The sequence below is a fragment of the Danio rerio genome, chromosome 7, assembly GCF_052040795.2.
Source record: "Danio rerio strain M-AB ecotype USA chromosome 7, GRCz13ab, whole genome shotgun sequence".
Taxonomy (NCBI): domain Eukaryota; kingdom Metazoa; phylum Chordata; class Actinopteri; order Cypriniformes; family Danionidae; genus Danio; species Danio rerio.
The window spans coordinates 51,387,501-51,414,074 of record NC_141027.1 but is presented as its reverse complement, the minus strand read 5'-3'; the positions used below and the strand labels follow the sequence as shown (position 1 = coordinate 51,414,074).

Genomic DNA, 26,574 nt, shown 5'->3' with positions numbered 1-26,574 from the left:
TGGAAACTCAGGCTAGTGTGTCAACATTTATGAGAATTTAGACTGAAAGTTCTACGGTGTCCCAACCTCTCATCAGCAGAAAGAATCAAAAGGCAAGACTAACTTTTTTTGACGAGCATGTTGTGTGGACAGAGAATGGTTCTGAAGTTCTTTCATAATTAAAGCAAGTTTATTGATATCCAGAGAGACAAGTGATGTCCTCTGAGAGACTAGTAATTACCAGTGAAGTTTATAATCTGTCTTGCAATTTTGATCTCCACTGTATATTAAATAAACTATCTCTAAACAATTACATTTCATAATATATTTTGGTGTTAAAACACTTCAGCACAAATGAGGTGATCACATCTGCCAGGTCTGTCTGTTTGTTGTTGTTCTGCAACCTTTCATGCTCTTTATTGTGTATATATTTGCAGTCATCCAGACGAGTAGAGCTGGGAGGTGAAGGGCTGCAAATGCGAAGCCAAATGCATTTCATGAATGAGTGGGCCTCATGGGGCGGCTGGTCCGTGTGTTCGCGCTCCTGTGGGGGAGGAGCCTCTGTCCGTACACGCACCTGCATGACCAGGTAAAGTACAGACTACTGCTCCATCAGATGTCTTCTCTGTTGGCAGAGAGTAGCAATGGTAGTTATGCTATATAAAACTATAGGGAAAAATGTAGGGAAATATATTGTTTTAGTTTTGAAGTGAAAGATAAAATTCGGCTCTTGGGTTAAGACAGCAATGTCTAAAACACCTTAGTCGAAATCTTACACTCCCTCACTTATTTATATGCATCAACAATTTTGATCTCAGTATATAATTACAACACTCTGATCCAATCAAATCCATTCATGCCCTGAAATAATAAATGCTAAACCTATTTCCTAAACTGTGATATAAAGATCGAACAATTCAGACCGTGTTTTCTATTGGAGTGATTGAAGTCTGGTTTTGCATCAGTGTCATGCTGTACAGAATATGCACTGTAAAAAATGCAGGGTTCCATGCAATTCCTTCATGTTGTCCCAACACAAATCGATTAAGTTAACATGACACCTTCAACAAATTTATGTGGATTGAACATAAAAAAAATTAAGTTATCCCAATGAAATCTCAAGAATTGTGTTGTTTTAGCTCATTTTAATTAAGTAGTTTGAACAAGAAAAAAATATACACTTTTTGAGTGTGTGTATTTTTCAGATTAATCTCTTACCATAATTCAAACTAAATCAGTATTAAGTAAACTAAAGGAATACTCAGGAAATAATTTTTGTTGGCCATCTTTTGCTTTATTTACCCCAGAAAGGTTCACTGTAGAACTTTAAAGCCTATGTTAACTGGAAGTTGCTAAAACTTTTATTTCAGTATGATGATGTACTTCCAACTGAAGCTAAATGTTGAGTCGGGGGTGGGTCTTTCTTTTTTTCACATTATTCCCTCATAGCAAACTAACAGTAACAGTGGTGTGGTTAAGAATATTGTGGCTGATGCCATCAAACTGACGTCAACAGAGAAGGACCACCACTACAAACGTGGAAGTGAATGGTCAGATTTTGATGGAAGATTAAGAAACTATTTTAATGAACTATTTCATTAACTTGCTCAGATTTGTGTTGACTGTTGGTTATGATAAAATATTTATTTTATGCTTGTTCAAACTATTTTGTTTAATTGACATCTACCCTAGGTTTGAATCTAGTGGTCTGACTCTAGTGTGTTCTGAAACGGATGAGCCTGTGGATCTGCAGCTAGATAATATTGTCTTCAACTACACTCATTAATGTCAAAATGAGCTCTTGTAATTTTCCAAATCAAATAAGTGTAGGCGGACTTTACAGATCACAATTGCAAATTCTAGCACAAATACCATCATCAGTTTAACACTGAAAGAGAGCGAGTGAAATTTGAAGAACAAAGCATTAAATGATGAAACTGTTTTAACACAGGGATATTTAACAAGTAAAATCCAGAGATGCAAACTACTGGATGTTTTATATTAATATGATAAAATGCTGTATCATTCATTAGATTTATGTAATTCATAATCTTAATGTAAATTAGTGTGAAAGTGAATCTGTGGATGATTTAAAATAGTATTCAAAGAGATGGATTTTGAGTACATTTAAGGGAACTGCCCTAGTGCCCTACTTGCTTTGAAGATTTAATTCTTGCACCGTGACAGCGAATATCGCAAGAGCACAGTCTGAGTGGTCTAAAATTGGTGTTTACCTGAATCATGCTCATGAGATTATTTTTAATTTGCAAATCTACTAATTTGTTGCATCTGACATCTTTGTTTTTCTCTTTAGAAATCTGGTTGGAGGGCCGTGCCCTGGTGACACCCGGCAGTATAAGATTTGTAACTCAAAGGTGCAGTAAATTCTTTACAACTTGAACATGATGTATCCCTTGAAGTACATTTAATTCACACCCTTATGTGTGATCAGATAACCATCACTTAGGGATAGAGTTAAATTAAAGTTAATTAAAGTTGCCTTTTGAGTCATTTAAGTTACAACAATGTACAGAGCTAATCTTCCCTATATGCAGAGCATGCATGATGCGAAACCACTAGATATCAAATATATCGTTTCCTTGGAATTATAAGGTTCTATCTGTGTTCTGAATGATTTTAAGACATTGAGCTTCAAAGTTTTTGCATTACATGGCAAACATTACGTGTGTAACATTTAAAAAAAATAATAAAAAGTCTTAAAATGTAAAAAACCTATAAAAAAAACTTCCCATAATGTAAATAAGATGTCAATTAATAAGAATATGTCAATATATCAATTTTGACAAAAATGTTAGATAGAACCTTATAATTCCAAGGTGACGATATATCTGTGTATATGGGTATATATAAGTGTAATGAGATTTGATTTTTCAATATTTTTGTATTAGGCTGTTATTGTTTAACAGTCTAAATTGTTTAATGTATTTGCACTTTTTTAAAATTAATTCTATAATTTGTAATTTTAACTCACTGTTGTTTGTTGACAGTGAAACTGCTCTAAATCATCTTAAGGGGTCATTTGGGAATTTTTATTAACACGCTGACACGGGCCCCCACTGAGCAAGGCTCCTAAAAGTCTAGGACGTGTAGTTATATGTCTTCCTGAATATAACCACTTTTCTACGATCATGCCAAACAGTTCTAAGAGCAGTCAGATATGGCTCTGGTTGTATTTCCACATGAGGCTGGTACAGTGTGACAAGATTACAAAATGTACTCTGGTCAGAATTCGAGGCATGGTTAGAAAACCATACTGGACTGGTATTACGTATCTGCATGTGATGTAACCACTCTATTGCTGTCTGTAGCCTGCTATGCAATTCTGTGCTATTTATTAATGATATTCTATGAAATATCAGAAAGCATCCCAAAAACAGTAATATCTGATCAACATCCATATCGCTGTTGACATTACACTTCCATTACTAAGGCAACGACTGACACATTTGAATTAGATGTCCAGAGTGCTCCATTATCAGCTCTAGAAAATGAAACCGTATCCATGCTGTCTAATCCAGATTGGCATGAGATGGAACGGTTAAGCAAAGAAAACCGTTCAGCCTCATAAAAAAAAACTGGCTTTGGAACGATCTGATTTTGAACTTTGTTTACTCTTAGCATGTGTGTTCCCATTGCTTAGGACAGATGTTTATTCCAGTTTTAAATAGGGTTATGTGTCAGCACAAAGATGCATGTTTTGTGTTTATCCTGAATCCCCCAGGGCTGTTTTTATGACTCTGAGTCTGTGTTACCACCTGGAATTAACATACATTTCAGTGACCTGAATTTAAATAGTCAGCTGGGACGCATTACCATTTTGGCCCACTATTAACATGCATTAATATGAGTGTCTTGTGGCTACTTAGGGATTAAATTTAGACCTCACTCACTTTCCTTTATGCTATGCTTTATCAGGGGTCACCACAGCAAAATGAACTGCCAATTTCTCTGGCATAAGTTTTACTCAGCGGATGCCCTTCCATATGCAACCCAGCAATGAGAGTACAACCCTCAGTGCTGGAAAACACACATAAAGTCTCCCATTCACACACTTTAGCCAAATTCTATTCATTCATTTCCCTTCGGCTTAGTCCCTTTATTCATCAGAGGTCCCTACAGTGGAATGAACTGCCAACTTTTCCAGCATATGTTTAACACAGTGTAGGCGATTCTTCCTATTGTAAAGTCATGCAATTTAAAAGCCCCTGTGGAGGAAACTGGGAAACGCGGGGGAAATCCACGTAAGCATGGGGAGAACATGTAAACTCTGCACAGAAACGTCAGCTGGCTTGGTAAGAACTAGAACCAGTGACATTCTTGCTGTGAGGCAACAGTGCTAACCACTAGGCCAGTATGCCTCCCATCTAGGAAAGGAGGAGTAGGGGTGGAAGGGGGGATTCTTCAAAACGAAGATGTCTGTCATATGAAACTTAAGGTATTTATAGTGGTTTAGGAATCGTCTGATTGATGAATCATAAATTGAATAATGATAAAATTAGTTTATCAATAAACTTCACTTTGTGGCTGTTTGAATGCATGCAGATTGATTTATTTTCGACCACCTCTAAATGTTGCTGAATGTGGACAAGCTCAAAACATTTGATACACCATTTATACCTGTATATGATTTCATCTACTCATGATCAGATTGACAGACACGAATCCTACACTTTTAAAATGTCGAGTTTTGCACAATTCTGTCATGTTTTCGCAACACAAATCAATTAAGTTACATTATAGTTTAAACCAGTTTAAGTGGATTGAACTTAAAACAATTAAGTTGTTTCCAAAAAACGTCTGTTGTTTCAGCTCATTACAAATAAATAGTTTTAACAAGCACCAGAGGTTTTTCTTTTTTTTTGGAATGTTCCTTCGGCTTCTATTTTAGAGGTTGCCACAGCGGAATGAACCACCAACTATTCCGGCATATGTTTTACGCAGCGGATGCCCTTCCAGCCACAACCCAGTACTGGAAAACAACCATTCACACTCATTCACACACACACACACACACACACACACACACACACACACACACACACAATCGTACACTATAGCCAGTTTAGTTTATTCCATGCACCTACAGCGCATGTGTTTGGGCTGTGGGGGAAACCGGAGCGTTTTGAGTGTAATACCAGGTTTAAAAAGAGCGTCAATGAATCAGTGTGTGTCTTTTCTCTCCTGAGCCTTGTGTCTGTATCATCAGGAGTGTCCTGCTGACTCTATGGACTTCAGAGAGCTGCAGTGTAAAGCGTTCAATGACAGACCCCTGGTCGCTGGCAGCAGTTTCCACTGGACTACCTTTCACGGCGGTCAGTCGAGCATGATGCTCCTCTTTGAAGCATGTGTTGTGTTACTGTGTAGATTTCTCTTTTCTTTCTGCTGTGTGCTTTTACTGACTGAAACCTGATTTATGCGACTTTCAGGCTCTGACCCGTGTGAGCTCAGCTGTCTGGCTATTGGACACAACTTCTACTACAACTTTGGAAGGGTGCTTGATGGGACACCATGCCAATCAGATCAGGGGACAGTCTGTGTGAATGGGAAGTGTCTGGTGAGTAGCTGGTTCTCAGTATACAGTTGCATAATAGTAACCTCAACATAACAACTACTACCACTTTCAGACTACTCAGTTTTTATTGTCTGTTACTACAGTCACTGTTTCAGACTATATGATTTTCTGTTGGTAAAATCTTGATGTCATCAAAAACGCCAAATTACACATAGCTTCACAATAAATCATAGCGTGACATTTACAGTGCACATTCTGTTATCGAGAAGCTGCAAATAGTACAAATCTATCTTTGACTTGTCTATCAGATGTTTTCAGAAAGATGGCAGTTCTTCCTATATACTGTATTAACTTACTGGTCACTTTAATAGGTACAGTACCGGGTTGGTTACTAGTACCAGGTTAGACCCCTTTTGCCTTCAGAACTGACTTAATCCTTTGTGGCATAGACTAAACAATATGGAAATATTCTCAGAGATTTTGCTCCATATTGACATGATAGTATCACAGAGTTACTGCAGATTTGTCGGCTGCAGATACATGATGTGAATCTCCCATTCCACCACATCCCAAAGGTGCTCTATTGGATTGAGTTCTGGTGACTGGGGAGGCCATTTGAGTACAGTGAACTCATTGTCATGTTCACGATTCGTACTTTATGACATGGCACGTTATCTTACTGGAAGTAGCTATCAGAAGATGGGTACACTGTGGTCATCTTTCTCGTTGTTGACACCAAATTCTGACCCTACCATCCAAATGTTGCAGCAGAAATGGAGACTCATCAGACTGGTCAACGTTTTTCCAATCTTCTTTTGTCAAATTTTGGTGAGCCTGTGCGAAATGTAGCATCAGTTTAATGTTCTTAGCTAACAGGAGTGGCACCCGGTGTGGTCTTCTGTAGCTCATTTGTCCCAAAGTGGAGCTTTTTCAGATCATTCTCGGTAAACCCTAGAGATAGTTGTGCATAAAAATCCAAGTAGATCAGCAGTTTCTGAAATACACAGACCAGTCCATCTGACACCAACAACCATGCCACGTTCAAAGTCACTTAAATCACCTTTGTTCCCCATTCTGATGCTCAGTTTGAACTGCAGCAGATCGTCTTGACCATGTCTACATGCCTAAATGCGTTGAGTTGCTGCCATGTGATTGGCTGAACAGAAACTTACAGTAACAAGCAGTTGGACAGGTGTACCTAATAATGTGGCCGGTATTGGTAATGTATGTGTGTGCGTATTTTCTGAATGAATGCAGCGAATACGCAGATTCATTCTGTACTTGCAAGAGGTGCTTTAAGAGCTGTTGAAGGCGTTTTACCAGTAACAAAGAAGCCCTGCGTTTACAGATGCTAATGACACTTATAATTAAAATGTTACATTCAAAGATGTATTCATGTAACATTTCCCACACTGCATTGTGAATGAGAACATAATGAGTGATTTGTTAGTCTACATGCTAAATGTAGTACTCACCAAGCTTTAAATGCATGCATTTAATTGCATGTGTTGTAAACAACACAGTGTAATGAAATATCATGGATCACGAGAAAAAAAAAAGAAACATGCTGCTAGACACAATGAATTAACATTGTGAAGCATTGCAGACATGGCATTTTAATAATGCACTATAACACAGTACATGTGAGAAAACAATTGAATTTTGCTTCCTGACTCCCTTTGGTCATTTACAGATCCTCATGACAACCTACATCAGGGGTGTCAAACTCAGTTTAGTTCCAGCCCTGCTTACCCACACACATGCTTAATAAGACTCAATTAGTTTCATCAGGTGTGTTTAATTAGGGTTGGAACTAACTGTGCAGAGCTGTGGAACTCCTGAAGCTGAGTTTGACACCTATGTCCTACATCAAGCAAACCGTTGTCAAAATTGAGAGAAAGTGTTGTAATTTTGTTTAACCCCTTTTTAAAGTGTTAGTAGAGTAATAGTGACTATTTATTCAGACAGCATGAAGATAGCCGATGTGTAATTTTTGTTCTGACTAGTATTGTGTCAAGTATCATGGTATTGTAGTATCAATAAACTCCAGCCAGTACAAAACGCAGCTGCCAGAGTTCAGGTCTAGAAAAAATGATCATATCACCCCCAAATTCTATCCTCCTTACACTGGCTGCCTGTTAAGTCCTTAAAGGGCCATGAAACTCCCCACTTTCGTTTCAAGTCTACCTCAGAAGGAGTGGCAGGAGTGACGTGGCCTGCAGAGCAGGGGCCGAACAACTGTTGTCAGTTAGCTCACAAAATGAGACACAAATGGTGAGGAGACCCATGATTTTATAGTTTACAAAGTTAAAATGAAAAGAAATAAACTAATTTAATGCCCTGCTACATTTGTTATTCATAATTACATATACACTTAATCACAATTTATATCATTATAAAGATAATCATGTTCATAAACACTATAAATAAGGACTTTTCCCTCAATCTCCGGGTCTGAATGCAGACACAGTGCCCAGTCTATTTCAACCATTAGCCCTGCTGGTAATCTGGAGGATTTAGGTGTACACAGCAGCACAGTGAAAAGTCTACTAAAGGAGGTCGAGCCTTCTCATTTATGGCTCCTAAACTCTGGAATAGCTTTTCTGATAATGTCTGAGGCTCAGACACACTCTTTCAGTTTAATACTAGATCAAAGACCTATCTTTTTAGTAAAGCATACACACAACATATCACTTAACGGTATGATGCATGAGTGTGCTCCAAACACGTGAGTGAGCTTGACAAACCACCTGTAGAACACAATCCTCCTGTCCTAATGCACCAGACATTTTGTTACAAATACTCATACATGTATGCTTTACATGTTTTTTTTCTATGTTTGTTTATATACTGTAACTACTTCTAGACCACTCTGAACTGAACTAAACTGAACCTAATCTCTGAAAACAGGACTGACACAGTTTCAGTTTACTAGAACTTCTTTGTTAAATTGCTTTGACATGATCTACATCGTAAAAGTGCTATAGAAACAAAGATGAATTGAATTGAACAAGTCCCATGATAGTTTCCCAGAGATGGGTTGCAGCTGGAAGGGCATGCGCTGCGTAAAAACTTGCTGGATAAGTTGGGGGTTCATTCCGCTGTGGCAACCCGGATTAATAAAGGGACTAAGCCGACAAGAAAATGAATGAATGTCCCATAATAGGCTTATGTCACTACCATACTGTATGTACATGATATTCACTATCATAGTATATATAATAGTATTACCTCTGATTAAAGAACCACATTTAGGAAATCACTGAAATTCACTTTTCCCACTACACAACATGCTTCTCTGTTAAACATTTTACATTTTTTTTGATGATAAAAAAATTTGGTCACTGCAGAGACTCTCAGTTCAAATTCTCTTCAAATTTTGTTTTAGAGTTTTAGAAATTGTAGTTTGTTCTCTGAATTTGCTCTGGACTGTATGTGCACATACAGATGCTGAATGGACTAGTCCTGAGGTCAAGCTGGTGAATTTGGTTTCCATCACATGAGGACTGGAAAGGAGAAGCACATGCACAGTGGGGCCCAGTCATTAGTACCATGTGGCAAATTGAACCCATATGTGTAAAGCACACCTTGTATGTGTGTGAATGTACAGCCCGAGCTCATTGGAAATCCATCCCTCAGTTTAAAAAATGTAGCTAACATAAAATACGTAGCACCAGGTACATTTTGTTGCATGTTTGAGATGACAAATCCACTAGAGGGCACTGTCTACATTTTTTACATTTTGTAATACATTACATAGGGTTCATTTTGTTGTATGTTTCGGATCGTTTTTGTACATACCTACCAGAAGACAGGACTAGTCGTACAGATAACCTACTGTAGATCAGCAGCTCTAAGTCCTGGTACTCTTGACCCCCCACTCTGCATATTTTCTTTAATGCTTCAGGTGTTTGATAGATTCTACCAAAAGGGCCCTGTAACCACTGTTGTGGTTCTGCCATGATTCCAGATTAAAAGTGTTCAAATGGGTTCAGCTGAGAGCAATAAACACTATGTAGGGAACATGTCAATCTGAATACAGTTCCTTCTTGAAGTGCTCTTCTAATAAGCTGATTATCTAAATCCGGTGTGTTCTACACAAGAGAAATGCAAAATTAGTAGTATGCGGGGTTGCGAGGACTAGGACTATGCAACTAATCGAATCAGAATCCTGACTTGAAACGCTACAATTAGCAAATCTCAAAACAAAAGGCTGCAACTTATGTTGACTGACTTAAATTAACTAACTTGCAGTAGTACTTAACAATATCAATAGTACTTTTTTCCTATTTGTCTGGTAAAAGACAACACTAAACCAACTTGGCTTTTCATGGCATTTATATATCACTGCTTTCTAGTGATCTGAAGTGCTTCTATCATTTATTCTACCAAATCAACATTACTCAAACCAGACCAAACCAAATGATGGCATCTCGACAGTCAGAGGGTTCCATTAACTGATTTCTTTTGCTAGTAACTGAGATTAGAATACATTATGGCCCATATCCACTGAGTGGTACGATGTGGTATGCTTTTATGGCTGTTTCCACTGTCAAAAGGTCTACCAAACAGAACCATACCGTACCACTTTTTCTGCACCCTTTCGAAAGAGTACCAAACACGAGAAAGGGTACCAAAAGGCGAAGCTAGACGCACAACTGAACACTAATTACAGTTTACAGAGAAACGTCATTCGCTTACGCAACAAGCCAGAATGAACACAAAGGAGCCGTCATGTTTAAAGTACACAGCTGAGATTACAGCGTAAATATATACATATAATAACAAGCCATGGTTGACCCGGGCTCAAACAAACTTTGTCGTGGTCTTGATGAACAGCCACAAAGCCAAAAAGAAAAGCAGATTTACCCTGTGCCCCTTAGTTTTTTACCAGCTCTTCTCTGAAGCCAAGCATTAGGGTTTTCAAAAGCAATTTTTTAAGATAAAAGTGCAATTGCGACCAAGAGATCTTCATCACAAGTACAACACTATACAAGGTAAGCTACTGAGTAAACTGATAGACAGACAGACAGACACTATAGATAGATAGATAGATAGATAGATAGATAGATAGATAGATAGATAGATAGATAGATAGATAGATAGATAGATAGATAGATAGATAGATAGATAGATAGATAGATAGATAGATAGATAGATAGATAGATAGATAGATAGATAGATTTGTTTGTTTTGTGGTATTACTTGGAGTAACTGCATGAAATTCTTTATTGATGTCGCTATTAATATCATGTGTAAAAAGATACAAAAGTTTTTTGCCATCAAACTGGCCGAAAACTGAAGTCAAATGTATGTCGAAGTACGTTTTCAAGTTTTTTTTTTACAAAAATGTAGTGTGAAGCACCGATTTCCAACAAGCCTGTGTTGTGTCTGTGAGATTGCCCCTCGGTGAGGCCCCCTGACTCATGGGAATGTGTCATTGAGAATCACTGTTCACAAACTGCAGAGATTATCTTTAAGGAGGGACAGAATAAGCCAGAGACACATGGGTGGTCAGGTATGACTATGAGGAGGAGGGCTGCACCTGTGTCCAATGGAGTGTGTTAGAGGTCTAAAAACAGAAAGAAGGGGTTAATTATATCCTGAAGACGTGCTGAAGACTCCTGCATGCCTCTTTTCATTCTCTTGTCCTGTTCTCTGCAGCTTAATCCAAACTTCTGCCTGAATGCACTTGAGCCCTGGCCGGGCCTTATGATCCTGCTCTTGTTTGTGTGTGAGGTGACTCAGAGAGACAAATCTGTCATTCTGCTGTCCATCTGTTTTCACCTGCCTGTGTTGGCACTGTTTTGACCTAAACACACACACACACACACACACACACACACAAACACACACACAGAGAGAGATCTTTCAGGACGTGAGGCTTTACTTTTAGATTCTTTCTGTAGTGGAGGTTGAAAGAAGTCTGTTGTCACTACTGAGGGTCTTTGATGTCTGTTTTTGTCATTCATTCCCAACTTGAAAACATATTAAGGGCTCAACCTTTCTTCATTTGATTTGATTTTGAGATATACACTGCCTGACAAAAGTCTTGCCGCCGACCCCAGTTGTAAGAGCAACAAATATTAACTTGACTTCTAGTTGATCATTTGGAAAAGTGGCAGAAGGTAGATTTTTCAGATGAATCATCAGTTTAACTGCACCCCAATCATCACAAATACTGCAGAAGATCTACTGGAAACCGCATGGATCCAAGATTCTCACAGAAATCAGTCGAGTTTGATTAAGGAAAAATCATGGTTTATGGTTACAGTCAGTATGGGGGTGTGTGAGAGATCTGCAGAGTGGATGGCAACATCATCAGCCTGAGGTATCAAGACATTTGTGCTGCCCATTACATTACAAACCACAGGAGAGGGCAAATTCCTCAGCAGGATAGTGCTCCTTCTCATTCTTCAGCCCCCACATCAATGTTACTGAAAGCAATAAAGGTCAGGTGCTCCAGGATTGGCCAGCCCAGTCACCAGACATGAACATTATTGAGCATGTCTGGGGTAAGATGAAGGAGGAGGCACTGAAGATGAACCAAAAGAATCTTGATAAACTCTGGGAGTCCTGCAAGAACACTTTCTTTGCCATTCCAGATGACTTTATTAATAAGTCATTTGAGTCATTGCAGAGATGTATGGATGCAGTCCTCCAAGCTCATGGGAGTCACACACAATATTAATTCTTTTTCCACTGCAGCATGACTTTATATTCTATACTGGTTAATATTTCTGTTAAGTGATGAGACTTTTGTCTAAGCAAAGTCAGAGCTTACTGTCCTAATGAAATAATTAAAAATCAAGGCATGATCATATTTTATTTTGGTAAAATACGTGTAATTTAGAAGCCTTTACTTATGATATAAGCCACTTCTGATACCAAATGATCAACTAGAAGTCAATGTATTATTTGTTATTCCTAAAACTTTGATAGGCGACAGGACTTTTGTCATGTAGTGTATGTTTTTTTAAAAAGTTTTATATTTTGCTATATAAAACAAATAGTTTTCTCCTCTAATTCTAGCTTTTCTTGTTTAAAAGTTTGGGCTTGGTGTGAGATTTGTTTTGATGTTTTTGACAGAAATCTGTTATGATCATTTATTTGATCAAAATAAGTAACAGTAAAATGAATATTATTCGGAAAAAGTCACCTGTTTTCTGTTAAAATATATTTTAAAATGTAGTATTTCCAATTGATATCAAAGCTGATTACTTCAGTCTACAGTCTCATAATTTACTTTAATATGCTGATTTGATGCTCAAGAATAATTTACTATTTTCATGGTTGAAAACAGTTGTACTTTTTATAAATCATTTATTTATTCATTTTATTTTCGGCTTAGTCCGACTTATCCAGCCTATGTTTTACGCAGTGTGATGACCCCAGGATTCCAGTATGGATGTGGCAGATGCTGATTGGGTGCCTGGTTGCTTACCAATTGGTTCAAAGCATATAAATGCCAGTGTGTGCTAGCTTCTGGAGGACAGAGTGGCTACTGGCTGTTCTCGCGTCAAGACCATCTCTTTATTTCGGCAACCTTATGGTTTTGTTTGGCATTATTTGTATGTGTGGTTAAAGTTGGTTATTTTCTTTATGATCCCCTAGACATTTGTTTGTTTCTTGATTTGTTGTTCTATTAGTTTTGTATGATAAATAAGTTGCATATACATTATTTTGTTGTCTGAGCTCTTTTATGTTGCGACTCGAACAAGGGGGTCGTAACAGCAGCGGATGCCCTTCCAGCTGCAACCTATCACTGGAAAATATCCATACACTTCCATTCACACACATACACTACGGCCAATTTCGTTTATTCAATTCACCTAAAGCGCATGTCTTAGGACTGTGGGGAAAACCGAAGCACCTGAAGGGAAACCCATGCGAACACAGAGTGAACATGCAAACTCCAGAAATGCCAACTGACCCACCCAAGGCTTGAACCAGTGACTTTTGCCACCGTGATGCATACTTTTTATAATATACGTGATATTTGTTAAAAACCTGTGAAATTTTTTTTTTTTTTTTTGCTGTGAGGCGATAGTAATAACCACTGAGCTACCGTGCCACCCTTTATGGAAATCACTTATACCAGTGGTTCCCAACCTGGGGTCCGCGCCCCGCTTCACAAGGGGGGCGCGGTAAAGGATAAGTGTTGAGGTAGAAAAAGGCATAAAAATGCTCCACTATTATATAGGGCTTTGCAATTAATCAAAAATCCGATTTCGATTTCGGCTTCAAACGATTATAAAATAGCATTAATCGAGATAAATGATTATTGCATCATATACCGCCACTTTCCAGTTGTACACGTGTTGTTGCTCTTAAAAGCGCGAAAGAGCGCGTGCTTATGTGTGTGCGCAGAACGCACACGCAGTCAGAACAAGTGTGCCGCAAGCCTGCGTTTGAGTGAAGGTCTCGACCGTTAGATCGCCCCCTGGGGGCTGGCTGCAGTACAAGTCATAAAGCCCGCCTCCTCTGTGTTAATGAAGGAGATTTGAGCCCAAATAAAAAAAAATATTACACTTGCAATAAAATGTCCCGAAAGATGGTTCTGGTCGATTAAGGCACTGGTTATTGTGCTGAAATAGGTGCAGATCTTCATTTTTGTAAACAGTTTGTTTTTAGCAGTAATTTAATGCTGGGCGTGTCATCGTGATTGACAGCTGTGATTGACAGTTTCTCAAAGCAGCGCGCAACACTGTTTATTCGCTAAGGTCAGGGCTTTTTTCGGGCTTTATTAGTTTGTTGATACACGCCTAACCACCCAGATAGCAAAACACACTCGGGCCAGTTCCGGCTAGATTCTCGCCTGCCGGAGACTTACCCCTCAGAGCTCAGACTGACTACCTCTGCTGGACCTACTCCGGATGCCTGGACTCACTGCCCGATTCCAGCCCGAATCAATCAAGCCAGATGCGGCGGCCGAGCGAGCCGGCGCTGCCGCATGCGAGCCGGAATCAGCCCGCGACGCCGCGAGTAGGTTATGCGCTGCGGCCCGGAGCTGGCGCGATTGAATATATAAAACCCTCATATTTGTTAACGTTATTACATCCATTTGTGTTGATATGACAGCAAACGCATGCTGAGAAGTTCGGGGGGCGTTGTTGATTTTACATAAAGCGTTTGGTTGGAAGCTCGACTCCGCTCATTTTCGCGGCTCCTCCTCTGGCTCCATCCGACAGTCCTTCTGCGCATGTCAAGGCTCCAATTTCAGCAGTCTTTTGCGACAGTTTGTGCCCGTCAAGCAGGCGTTTTGCCCTCAAGGCGTTCAATGGGAAAAGGGGCTGTCGCGTCGTCCATATTTTTTAGTCATTGAGTCAGAAGCATGCGGCCGGTCAGCATTCGCTCTCATTCACACACTGAGACGAGCAGAGGAGCGCAGACATCTAAAGTCATCTTAACGTGAGCGCTTTAATGGTCAAATAGGTGTCAAAACGCGGTGTTAAGTGATTATTTATATTAAACCTGATTTGTGTAATAAACGAGTTGAGGATCAAAAGACGTGAAAGAGAAACTATTAAAGAAACAGCGCGCTTTAATCCTTCTGTCACCTGTTTTTATCATTATTAATCAAACAACGAGAAAGCCCTCGCTGCTCTTGACTGAAGGACTGCTGTAGCTAAAGTGTTTTTCTTACAGTGAAGATGCTTAAAGCACAGTTTGTTTCATAGTATTTATTTCTCTTTCCTTTGCAGGGTGGAAAATAACTGTATTTATACACTTGAAGTCAGATTAGCCCTCCTGAATATTAGCAACCCTTTTCCTCCCCAATTTCTGTTTCATGGAAAGATTCTTTTTTTAACTTATTTCTGAACATGATAGTTTTAATATCTCATTTCTAATTACTGATTTCTTTTATCTTTGCTATGATGACAGCAAATAATATTTTACTAGATATTTTTCAAAATACAAACATTCAGATTAAAGTGCAATTCAAAGGCTTGGTGTAATTAGGCAAGTCATTGTATGACAGTAGTTTCTTCTGCAGACAATCAAAAATATATATTGCTTAAGAGGGCTAATAATATTGACTTTAAATTGGTTTCAAAATATTTAAACCTGCTTTTATTCTAGCTAAAATAAAACAAATAGAAGAAAAAATATTATAGGAAATACTGTTAAAATTCCTTGCTCTGTTAAACATAATTTGGGAAATATTTATTTAAAAAAAATCTCAGGAGAGCTAATAATTTTGACTTCAACTGATAATCGTTTTGAATAATTGTGATTACAATTATGACCAAAATAATGGTGATTATGATTTTTCCCAAAATCGGACAGCCCTACTATTATATATGTATTTTTAAGTACCAAAAAAATATATAAACACATGCTTAAAATTCCAACATAATATTAAAAATAATTAAAATAAATAACTTTAAATAATTATTTAAATTTTGCTCACTCACGCAACTTGCTTGTCAACGTGTCGTAAAGGCGAAATCAAAACAAAAATGGCAGAGAAACGTAAATGCAGTGATTCTTCAGAGGCGAAGAAAAATATTAGACAGTATGACAAAGCCTACCTAAATTTTGGTTTTATTGAAGGCCAAGACAAGTTAAAACTGATTAATTTATATTTTCTATACATATTATTAAATATTTATATTACACAAACACACACACACACACACACATATATATACATACATATATACATATATATATACATACATACATATATGTATACACAGTACATATGTGTGTGTGCGCGTGCGTGCGTGTGTATTTATATGGTGGGGGGGCTCCAATGTTTGTATATGTTCATGTGGGGGGGGCCCCAGAGAAAAAGGTTGGGAACCACTGACTTATACGATATAATGACTTACAAGTTCATATTTGAATTTCACATAAGAGCTATTCTTTTAAAATAATTTAAAGGCATAGTTCATCCAAAAATTAGGATTTCTTACTATTTACTTACGCTCAAGTGCTTCCAAACCTTGAGTTTCTTTTTTCCCATTTTTTTCACCATTGACTTCATAGTATGTTTATTTCCTACGATGGATGACAATGGCTGCCAGTTTCCAACATTATTCAAGATATCTTGTCTTGAGTTCAACAGAAGAAAGAAGCTCATAAAAGTTTAGAACCACTTGAATGTGGGTAAATAATGAAGATATCTAATTTTTTAAAAAATTCTTTAATAAATAAAAAGTCCAAACTTCCTATAAATATTTATATTAAATATCTTTAATGAATATTTTTCTAAATATTAAATCCTTTGTATGTATATTATGTACGCTCAAAAATGACTTATTTAAAATGAGCTAAAACACAATTCTTGAAGCTTTTTTGGGGACAACTTAATTGTTTTATGTTCAATCCACTTAAAAGTTCACTTAATTCCTTCACGTGGCCCAACACAAATTGATCGTGTGGAACCTAGCATTTGTACATTGTATTCTGTTTTAAGCTTCATTTCAACGCATTTAAACTACCAAACAAATTAAAAATCAACAATTAAGAACACTTTATTTGTGGTAGTGTTCAATTCATCATACTATATTCAACCACACTGAAAGTACCTGTAGTTACGATTAAATAAATAAACCTCAAAAATCTGAAAAGTGGCGGAGAAACTTTTTATAGATGAACAGTTAACAACAAACACACTGCTTTTAAAGTGACAAAATAATTGCATCTATTTTAAGTATCTGCAATCTTGGCTGCTTTAATAGTGTCTAAATTTGTTTCTTGGATCGTCTCCAAGCTTCAGCAGGCCAGGCAGTGCTGCAGGATCAGCCTGTGCTGTTAATACTGTTGAATGTGCCGGAGCTTGATATGTTGCCTTCTAATTGCAGTTTGTGTGTGTGTGTGCAGAAGCCAGGATGTGACTTGATCTTTGGATCGCAGCAGCAGGAGGACGCCTGCATGGTGTGTGGAGGCCACAACTCAACCTGCCTTCATCACAAAAGCGTTTATCAAAGCAACGGCCAGAACAACGGTCAGCTATTATTCTTTTTGATACACTCCTACCAAATGACAATTTAAAAACATTCTATCAAAGTACACATATAGAAATCTGATGACAATATATGAAAATTATTCTTTCATTCATTTCCTTCGGCTTAGTCCCTTTATTCATAAGGCCCAGCACAGCGGAATGAACTGCCAACCAAAATAGCATATGTTATATGTAGCAGATGCTCTTCCAGCCACATCCCAGTACTGGGAAACACCCATACACACTCACTTTCACATACACTATGGCCAATTTTGTTTACTCAATTCACTTATAGCGCATGTCTTTGGACTGTAGGGGAAACCGCAGCACCTGGATGAAACCAGGACTTGAACCAGAAACCTTCTTGCTGTGAGGCAACAGTGCTAACCACTGAGCCACCAAGCCCCCCCCCCCATGTGGAAATGACTTACAGTTAAAGTCAGAATTATTAGCCCCCCTGTTAATTTTTTTCCCCCCAATTTCTGTTTAACGCAGAGAAGATCACCACATTTCTAAACATGATAGTTTTAATAACTCATCTCTAATATTTTATCTTTGTCATGATGACACTGAATAATATTTGACTAGATATTTTTCAAGACACTTCAATACAGCTTAAAGTGACATTTAAAAGCCTTACTAGGTTAATTAGGGTAACTAGGCAGGTTAGGGTAATTTTAGGCTAATAATTTTGACCTTAAAATGGTTCATAAAAAATTAAAAACTGCCTTTATTCTTGCCAAAATAAAACAAATAAGACTTTCGCCATAAGAAAAAATATTATCAGACATACTGTGAAAATTTCCCTGCTCTGTTTAACATCATTTGGAAAACATTTTTAAAAAGAAAAATAAATTTAAAGGAGGGCTAATAATTCTAACTTCAACTATATAATATTATAACATATAAGTTTATGTTTGAATTTAATGTTAGAACTATTCTTTCAAAATAATTTAAAGGCATTGTTCATCAGAAAAGTACGATTTCTCACTATTTACTGAAGTGGTTCCAAACACTCAAGTGGTTCCAAACCTTTATGAATTTTTTCCCTAAGTTTTATCAGGCATTAACTTGTATAGTGTTTATTTCCTACGATGGATGTCAATGGCTGCCAGTTTCAAACATTATTCAAAATATCTTGTCTTGAGTTCAACCTTTCAACTGACACCTCTGGCTTTGAACTTCTCTAGATGAAACAGAGCCTCCTTCACGCCAGCCAACTAAAAATGCAGAGCGTTTACATCGGGGACAACACACTTATAATACTGGCATTGTTAAGTCATTTGAAAGCCATTCTGTTTCCCCACTCTTTTCCATGTGGATTTCTGAGAGTAGTTTAACAGATTTGAGCTTGTGAGTGCAGAGCTCTGTAAAAAGGGTCAAGGGTCAGAGAAGATCAGCCTGGGTCATAATTCTGCAGTTCAGTACCAGGTTGATGCTGCAGCTGTAGAACGGCACATCGTGGAAACATATTGTGTTGTGCCGCACGGGACTGTGCACCTGTTGGAAATAACTCTGTGTGTTTGTATGTGAGTGCGTGCGTGCGTGCGTGCGCGCGCGCGTGTGTGTGTGTGTGTGTGTGTGTTTGTGTTTGTGTTTCCTCCCTGAGAAGGCTGAGATGCATTACTCTATGGTCTGTGTTTCCCTGCAGGACTGTTTGGATACAGTGAGGTCACCATGATCCCGGCCGGAGCCACACACATCAGAGTGACTGATAACAGCAGAAACTATCTAGGTTAGAGCACAGCCTCGTGTGCGATCTCTTCTCTGTTAAAGCTTGTTTCAGTGACTGAATAGATGAATAAAAAAAAAGGTAGTTGAGTGTATTTTTCAGTTTTTCTCAGTGGCTTTGGTGCATTTCTCACAACACTTTTTACATTGGACAACAGTTAATGCATTTCTCAAAACAGTTAGTCATTTGTGCACATCATAGTAGCAGTTTCTCATTCCTTCCAACAAATCGCAAATGCTTTTGGACATGCATCAATTGCTTTCAGACAACTCTTTGCTGTTTATAACATTATCATCTGCTTACAGTATGTCATGTCAGTCAAAATTAACTGAAATTGTGAATGCTGAATGCTATAGTCACATTTCTAATGAAAAAAAGTCTGAATTGCAAGACAACTCTGAAGAAAAAAGTCCAAAGAGGGAAAAAGTTCAATTAATATTTTAACGATTCAAAATTTGAAAGAAAAAAGTTTAAAGTTTGAAGAAACTCCATAAGATTACAATGTCATAAAAGGCATAATTATTACCAAAAATGGCTATAATTGTGAGATATAGCCATAAAGTCAGAATTGAGAGGAAAACTAGAAACTTTTAGTTCAATTTCTAAAGCTGCAATTACCTAGCCAAAAATCACTGAAGAACTTAATAATTTTTTTGCAGTAACTTTATTTTGTGTGCTTTGTCCAATGGCTGTATTTGGAAAATTATGCAAAATGTTTGGTGTTTTTTGGTACTGCAATGTTTTTGAGAAAATAACTTTTTGTTGACCTTTTCAAGCACTCCAGAATGGACGCTCTCAGTTTGTTATCAATGGGAACTGGAAGATCAATGTTCCTGGAGAGTACAGTGTGGCGGGGACCAAACTGCAGTACCGCCGTTCCGCCGACACCTGGGAGAGCTTTGAGGTTTCAGGACCGACTCAGGAGGACCTGCACATCATGGTTCGCCTTATAATTACACAAACACTATAATCCACAAAAATATATATATTAAAACTTTAATAAATAAAAAATCTTAAATCTACAGTACTTTTCAAAAATGTTAGTTTTAGGCAATTGTGAATGTTGAAAAGTACCGATAAGTTTTAATCTATTGTGCCATTTGTTCTGAAAAAGGACTTCAATAGTAACAGTTTTTTTTTTTTTTATCATTTTTAGCAAGATAATTATCTGCTAAAGGCAATTAAAATCCTATTTGGAGAAAGAAAACAACTGATGAAACACAGACAGTCATGAAATGGCCTTCACAGGGTCCAGAGATGAATATTATAGTGGCTGTATAAGATCAACTGGACAGGAAAAAAAAAATTTTGACACTAAACCTAAAGAAAAACTCTGGAAAATGCTAAAAAAGTGTGATATTACACAGCATTATTTCAGAAAATGTCAGGGTAGTTAGAACAAAACAGTGCCAAGGGAAGCCACAATAAACAGACTTCTGCTTGAAGAGGAAATGTTGTGCTGTTGTTGTTTTTTCAGGCATATATCCTATATTTTATGTTTTTAATAAAGAGACTGATTGATTATTTATTGTGCTAAAGTCTTAGGCCAGGGGTGTCCAAACTCTGTCCTAGAGGGCCGGTGTCCTGGAGAGTTTAGCTCCAACCCTAATCAAACACAACTGAACCAGCTATTAAAGCTCTTTCTAGATATACTAGAAACTTCCTGGCAGGTGTGTTGAAGCGAGTTGAAGACAAACTCTTCAGGACACCGGACCTCCAGGACCGAGTTTGGACACCCCTGTCTTAGGCAAACAAAGCTGGTGAAGTGCTTAGGATTTTTGCACAGTACTGTATATATTTGTTAATGTTAATTTGTATTGCATGACTGTAGGTCCTGTCCACTGATAAGAAATCTGGGATAGAGTATGAGTACTGGCTTCCTCCAGACCGATATGCCTTGTATCATGGGAGAAGTCAGCTTCGACAGACTCACCACACAGCAAACCACTTGCCCTTTGAGCCTCCAACCACTAGGACCACCACTATCACAACCACCACTACAGCACAGCCAACCACTAGAGCTTTCTTCTGGGGTAAAGTTCTTCATTAATCTTGGTCAAATTACACTAGCTATAATATTTACTGCACAGTGATATGATCTTAAATTGTAGATTTAAGCTTTAGTACATGTGATAAAAGGAGCACTCCACTTTTTTGTAAATTAGCACATTTTACAAGTCCCTACAGAAGTTGAGTTTTAACATTTTTGAAATAATTCAGCCCATCTCCAGTTCTTGTGGGAGCACTTTTAGCTTAGCTTAGCATAGATCATTGAATTGGATAAGACCATTAGCACTCAAAAAGCTCAAGTTTTTTTTTTTATTGTCCTAAAGCTTGACTTGTCTGTAGATATATTTTGTATTTGGACTGACTGAAAAAAGGGTATTTTCTATGGCAATATAGGAGCTATATACTATAATTCCAGCTTATATATAAACTATATAATTCCAGCTAGGTTACTAGGTAACAATAGGTAACTTGGCATTGCTCCTACAACTGCAGAAGAGTCGAGATTTAAATAGCAGAATTATCTAAACTTGAGTGAGATGCTAATGATGTAATATAATTCAATGATTTATGCTAAGCTAAAAATGCTCCAGGATAATGGCTGAATGGTTTTAAAACTGTTAAAACTCAACTGTTTACCTCTAGGGGAGTTGTTAAATGAGTCTATTTTCAAAAAAGGTGGAGTGCTTTTTTAAAGCTTAATGTTAGGAGTCTATTGTGAATGTGATTTACGAGGTCATGCTCTCAGGTCCCGCTGCTCAATGGCCTTTTCAGCCCCCCTATCAGCAGCAGCCAGTCCCACGTTTGGAAAGAGATGAAAACCGCAGGAATCGACTGCCTGAAATACATCGTAGAGGTCAGCAGGTCTTCTCTGCCATTGTTATGTTAAAATATATTAGTTAATTATTATTCATATTGAAAATGAAGAATAAATTAAAACAGAATGTAGCAAGTAATTAACAGCATATATTCAATGTTTTGTATTACACAATTCTCTAAAAGTCAAAATTGTGAAATATATATTTGCACGAAAGGTTCTAGAAATTAAGAACAAATAGAATTTAACTTCCTACTTGAGAAATGTCTAGGAAAACAGTCAAACTACTTGCTCTACAAACAAGTGTGTTCATGAATATACATAACAAGTAGAATAACACAATAAGAAAGTTTTAGCCTGCAACATCAAGCAGTGTAAACAAGGTGTAAATTATATAAAATGCATAAAAATCAATGGAAGTGAATAACACTGAAAATCTTGAGCCAAAAAGATTCTAATGGCTGTGCCTGCTCATACATGAAGAACAAGGTCAATACAGCAGTGCTTTTGCTTTGTCAATGACTTTGGTCCAGGAATCTGAGTTCATCATTTATAAAAATGCTGCACAGAAACCATTAGGAAATTTATTCTAAGTTAATTTCGCAAAAGTGCATACGTAGCACATATGAATAGCATTCATAAGTAGCAAATGATTTTGAGATTGTGTGCATAAATCAATAAAATACAAATGTAAGTATCAGTCATCTTAAAAAAAAGGTTTAAAATCACTTGCTGACAACTAATAAAAAAAGATTTAGTCTCACGAAATCCCTTTAAATGCTAGAGATGGTTGTGTGTGAAAATTCTAGTAGATCAGCAGTTTCTGAAATACTCAGACAAGGCTGTCTGGCACCAACAACCATGCAACGTTCAAAGTCGCTTAAACCACCTTTCTTCCCCATATTGAACTGCAGCAGATCGTCTTGATCATGCCTACATGCCTAAATGCATTGAGTTGCTGCCATTTGATTGGCTGATCAGAAATTTGCATTGACAAGCAGTTGGAAAGGTGTACCTACTGTAATAAAGCGGCCGGTTAGTGTAGTGTTGAACTTTAAAACTGTGTGACTGTGCAAACCAACAAATATCAGCCACTCACCATGTACTTTTAATAATGTCAAAGAGGTTTATATGCATTAATTAGATTCTAACCCTTACTATTTCATTGGAATAAAGTGCACTCTTTTGCACTGTTGAATGGCTGTAGCCTATAGAGACCAAAACGACAGAATTTTCTTTTTCACTGAACACACATTTTCAAAGGATAATAACTGACTTTAGTAATGGTTTTCGGATAAACTAGTATGTTCACTAGCCATGTGTCCTAAATATGTGCAAAGATATTATGGTAATTTTAGAAGAGTTAAAAACGTACATACATCACCTAAAACTTTTAGCGCTACTCATCAGTGTCAGTTCCAAAGCATTGGACCAATCAGAAGAACTCATTGGTTTGGCAAGCATTGCAATCTTCTACAGAAGATGTAGCAGGTTAGCATGACAAATGTTTATTTGATGCTATGATTGTTGTTCTGCATCTTGCACTTTCAAAGATGCTTTCTATGTGAATGGCCTCTAACCCCAGTACTCAGGTTAACGTTTAAACAACTTTGGGCAAAGTTCAGAATTTCAGTATTCGTAGTATCAGACAAGGTTAATTGTAAGAAGAGATTCACAAATGTCTATTATTAGCATATATTTCTGATTTATTCTAATTGTTAATTGTTGTTTTGCATATTTTTTTGTAATGTCATGCATACATTACATGCTTCTATAGGCCACTGTGGGAAATGTCGGCGGGTACGAGGAAAAGGTGAACGCCAGAGACAGTATTGCCAAAAAGATTTTGGTGAGTTCAATGATATGATTGCAACACAACACAAGTCTATATATATATATATATATATATATATATATATATATATATATATATATATATATATATATATATATATATATATATATATATCAGTGGTGTAGTCCTAGAAAAAAAGGTGGTGTACTATTACACCCGACACAAATTTTAAATAAAAGTAGGCAAAGAAACGACGAAAGTCAATGTTTCTTCGTTTCATTGGAGATTTTATATATATATATATATATATATATATATATATATATATATATATATATATATATATATATATATATATATATATATATATATATATTTATATATATATGTATATATATACATATATATATATATATATATATATATATATATATATATATATATATATATATATACATATATATATATATATTATTATTATTATTATTATTATTATTATTATTATTATTTTACAACGGTTACCTGTATTTAAGTTAACTCAAAAGGGCCTGTGCATACATGGAAAGACAGCTTTTTAGCTTACTTTCTTTACTGGCTTATTACTTTACATTTTATAGGTTCCTTTTAACATCAATCAGCAATTATTTTTAATTGTCACATTGCTTGTTTTAAACCAAACTATTAGAAGTCTGTCTTCTGTTGTCGCTATTATATACTAGTTCACTAGCGGCACAATTAAGACAAATGTGAAGGACTGTTTTACAGGGGCAATTTTAGGATTTTAATTTTAGGGTGGATCAGGATCAGATCCTTTTGGGGTAAACAAAGAAAAATGTGTCATATATATATTTAAGTAAGAATTGTAAGAAATAGGCACATCTTAACAAATTAAGTTGTGAGTTAAAAAAAAACAGTTTGGTATACAGTTAAAGGGGACGCAAATACATGTAAATTAGGGAAGTTTAATCAGAAAAACAAGTGAGTATACTGAGGGTATACTCAATTATTGATCCTCAGAAGTGGTAATAACCATACAGCTCATGGAAAAAAGTAAGCATACTGAGTGTACGTGCGTATAGCAAGGACTACACCACTGATATATAAATATATATATATATATATATATATATATATATATATATATATGGCTATGACAATACCTTGTTCTCCTCAAACAGTATTCAGAGTTAAAGTGCTGGAAAAAGTCTATCTTGGTGAGGAGACCCGCTACGACGTCCAGATCATCCACACATATCGCAACCGCTATCGTGTGGAGCACCGGGAGTTCCTGTGGGCCCCCAACAAATGTGACTGTCCCCTTCTGGAGGAGGGCCACCAGTATGTGCTGATGCTTCGACGGCATATTAATTATGAACGCACTCTCAATCGCATCCTAATAGAGGAGGACAGCTACGCTCAGCCTTATCGAGCGCGTGAAGACGGCCTGCTGCGCCCCCTGGAGGAGCTCTGTGGAAACAGAGGAAGCAGGACTCGCTGGTAAACGCATGGACGTTCACGCTTTCACCAAAAACTTTCATGCACAAGAAAATAAATAAGGCGGCACAGTTAGAAACCTCACTACGACACTGATGATTTTACTGAAGCATTTGGCATTCCACAGCAAGGACATCGGACACTTGGTTGATGGGGGCACGAGGAGGCAAACCAAAGCAAAGAGAGTCACTAAATGAAGCACTTTAGGTGGTCAGTCACCTTTAAAAAAAAAAAAAAAACTTATACACCAAAGTAAATAATATACAGTGTATGATGCCCTTTCTAGCACCACGTTTGTTAATGGCATAAAACCACTTGTCAACATGTATATCTTTATCATGTGTATTATCTTTTATATATACTGTATATATATATGTATGTATTTATAAGTTGACAGTATTTCTAATGGAAACCTTGGTTTATACAGCCATAGAAAAAGATTAAGAGACCACTTGAATACGGTCTGGATTTATTAGAAATGAGTTTCAGTAAAATGATAATATATTTGGTTTGTTCCTTAAAGGTCTGTTTACATTTCTTCCATCTACTTTATTCATTCATTAATTTGCTTCGGCTTAGCCCCTTTATTCATTAGGGGTCGTCACAGCTTAATGAACCGCCAACTTATCCAGCATGTTTTATATATGTGGATGCCCTTCAATCGAGACACTGCTCTCTGCAGAGCCACTTGGGCTACAATGAGGGGGAGATTAAGCTCCAACTCCTCCTCCTATAAGCTGTTTTATTGCGTAAAACCACCCCAACCCTAACCCCAACCCTCAGTTACATCACTTGTAGAAGAAGTGCAAGGAAGGAGGAGCTGGAGCTCAAGCTCCCCCTTGCTGAAGCTGCCCAAGTGGCTCTGCAGTGAGTACCACTTGGGCTTCCATCTGCAACCCAGTACTGGCCCAGCCAGGACTCAAAGCAGCAACCTTCTTGCTGTGAGGGGACAGTGTTAACCACTGAGCCACTGTCAACTTTCCTCTAACACTTTCCACAATATTTGTGTGTTAAATGAATTCAAACATGAAAATTCATTCATTTTCCTTAGTCCATTTAATCATCTGGAGTCGCCACAGCGGAATGAACTGCCAACTTATCCATCATGTTTTACACAGCGGATACCCTTCCAGCTGCAACCCAACACTGGAAAACACCCTTCACTCTCATTTACACACATACACTATGGACAATTTAGTTTATTCAATTCACCTATATAGCGCATGTGTTTGGACTGTGGGGACCTGGAGGAAACCCTCGC

The 26,574-nt window shown here is 37.3% G+C and overlaps 1 protein-coding gene across 1 annotated transcript in view; it reads left to right on the top strand.

Moving 5' to 3' along the window:
• adamtsl5 (ADAMTS like 5) overlaps positions 1–26,574 on the top strand; it is a 37,798-nt gene that overhangs the window by 10,847 nt on the left and 377 nt on the right. The window contains exons 4-14 of the mRNA XM_087261839.1: positions 417–568; positions 2,294–2,354; positions 5,207–5,312; positions 5,427–5,554; positions 17,345–17,468; positions 19,120–19,203; positions 19,977–20,140; positions 21,032–21,233; positions 21,956–22,063; positions 23,802–23,873; positions 24,998–26,574. The exon at positions 24,998–26,574 is cut by the window's right edge and continues 377 nt beyond it. Coding sequence (XP_087117965.1) covers positions 417–568; positions 2,294–2,354; positions 5,207–5,312; positions 5,427–5,554; positions 17,345–17,468; positions 19,120–19,203; positions 19,977–20,140; positions 21,032–21,233; positions 21,956–22,063; positions 23,802–23,873; positions 24,998–25,320 — 1,524 coding nt within the window. The 3' untranslated portion in view covers positions 25,321–26,574. The remainder of the gene's footprint in view (positions 1–416; positions 569–2,293; positions 2,355–5,206; positions 5,313–5,426; positions 5,555–17,344; positions 17,469–19,119; positions 19,204–19,976; positions 20,141–21,031; positions 21,234–21,955; positions 22,064–23,801; positions 23,874–24,997) is intronic.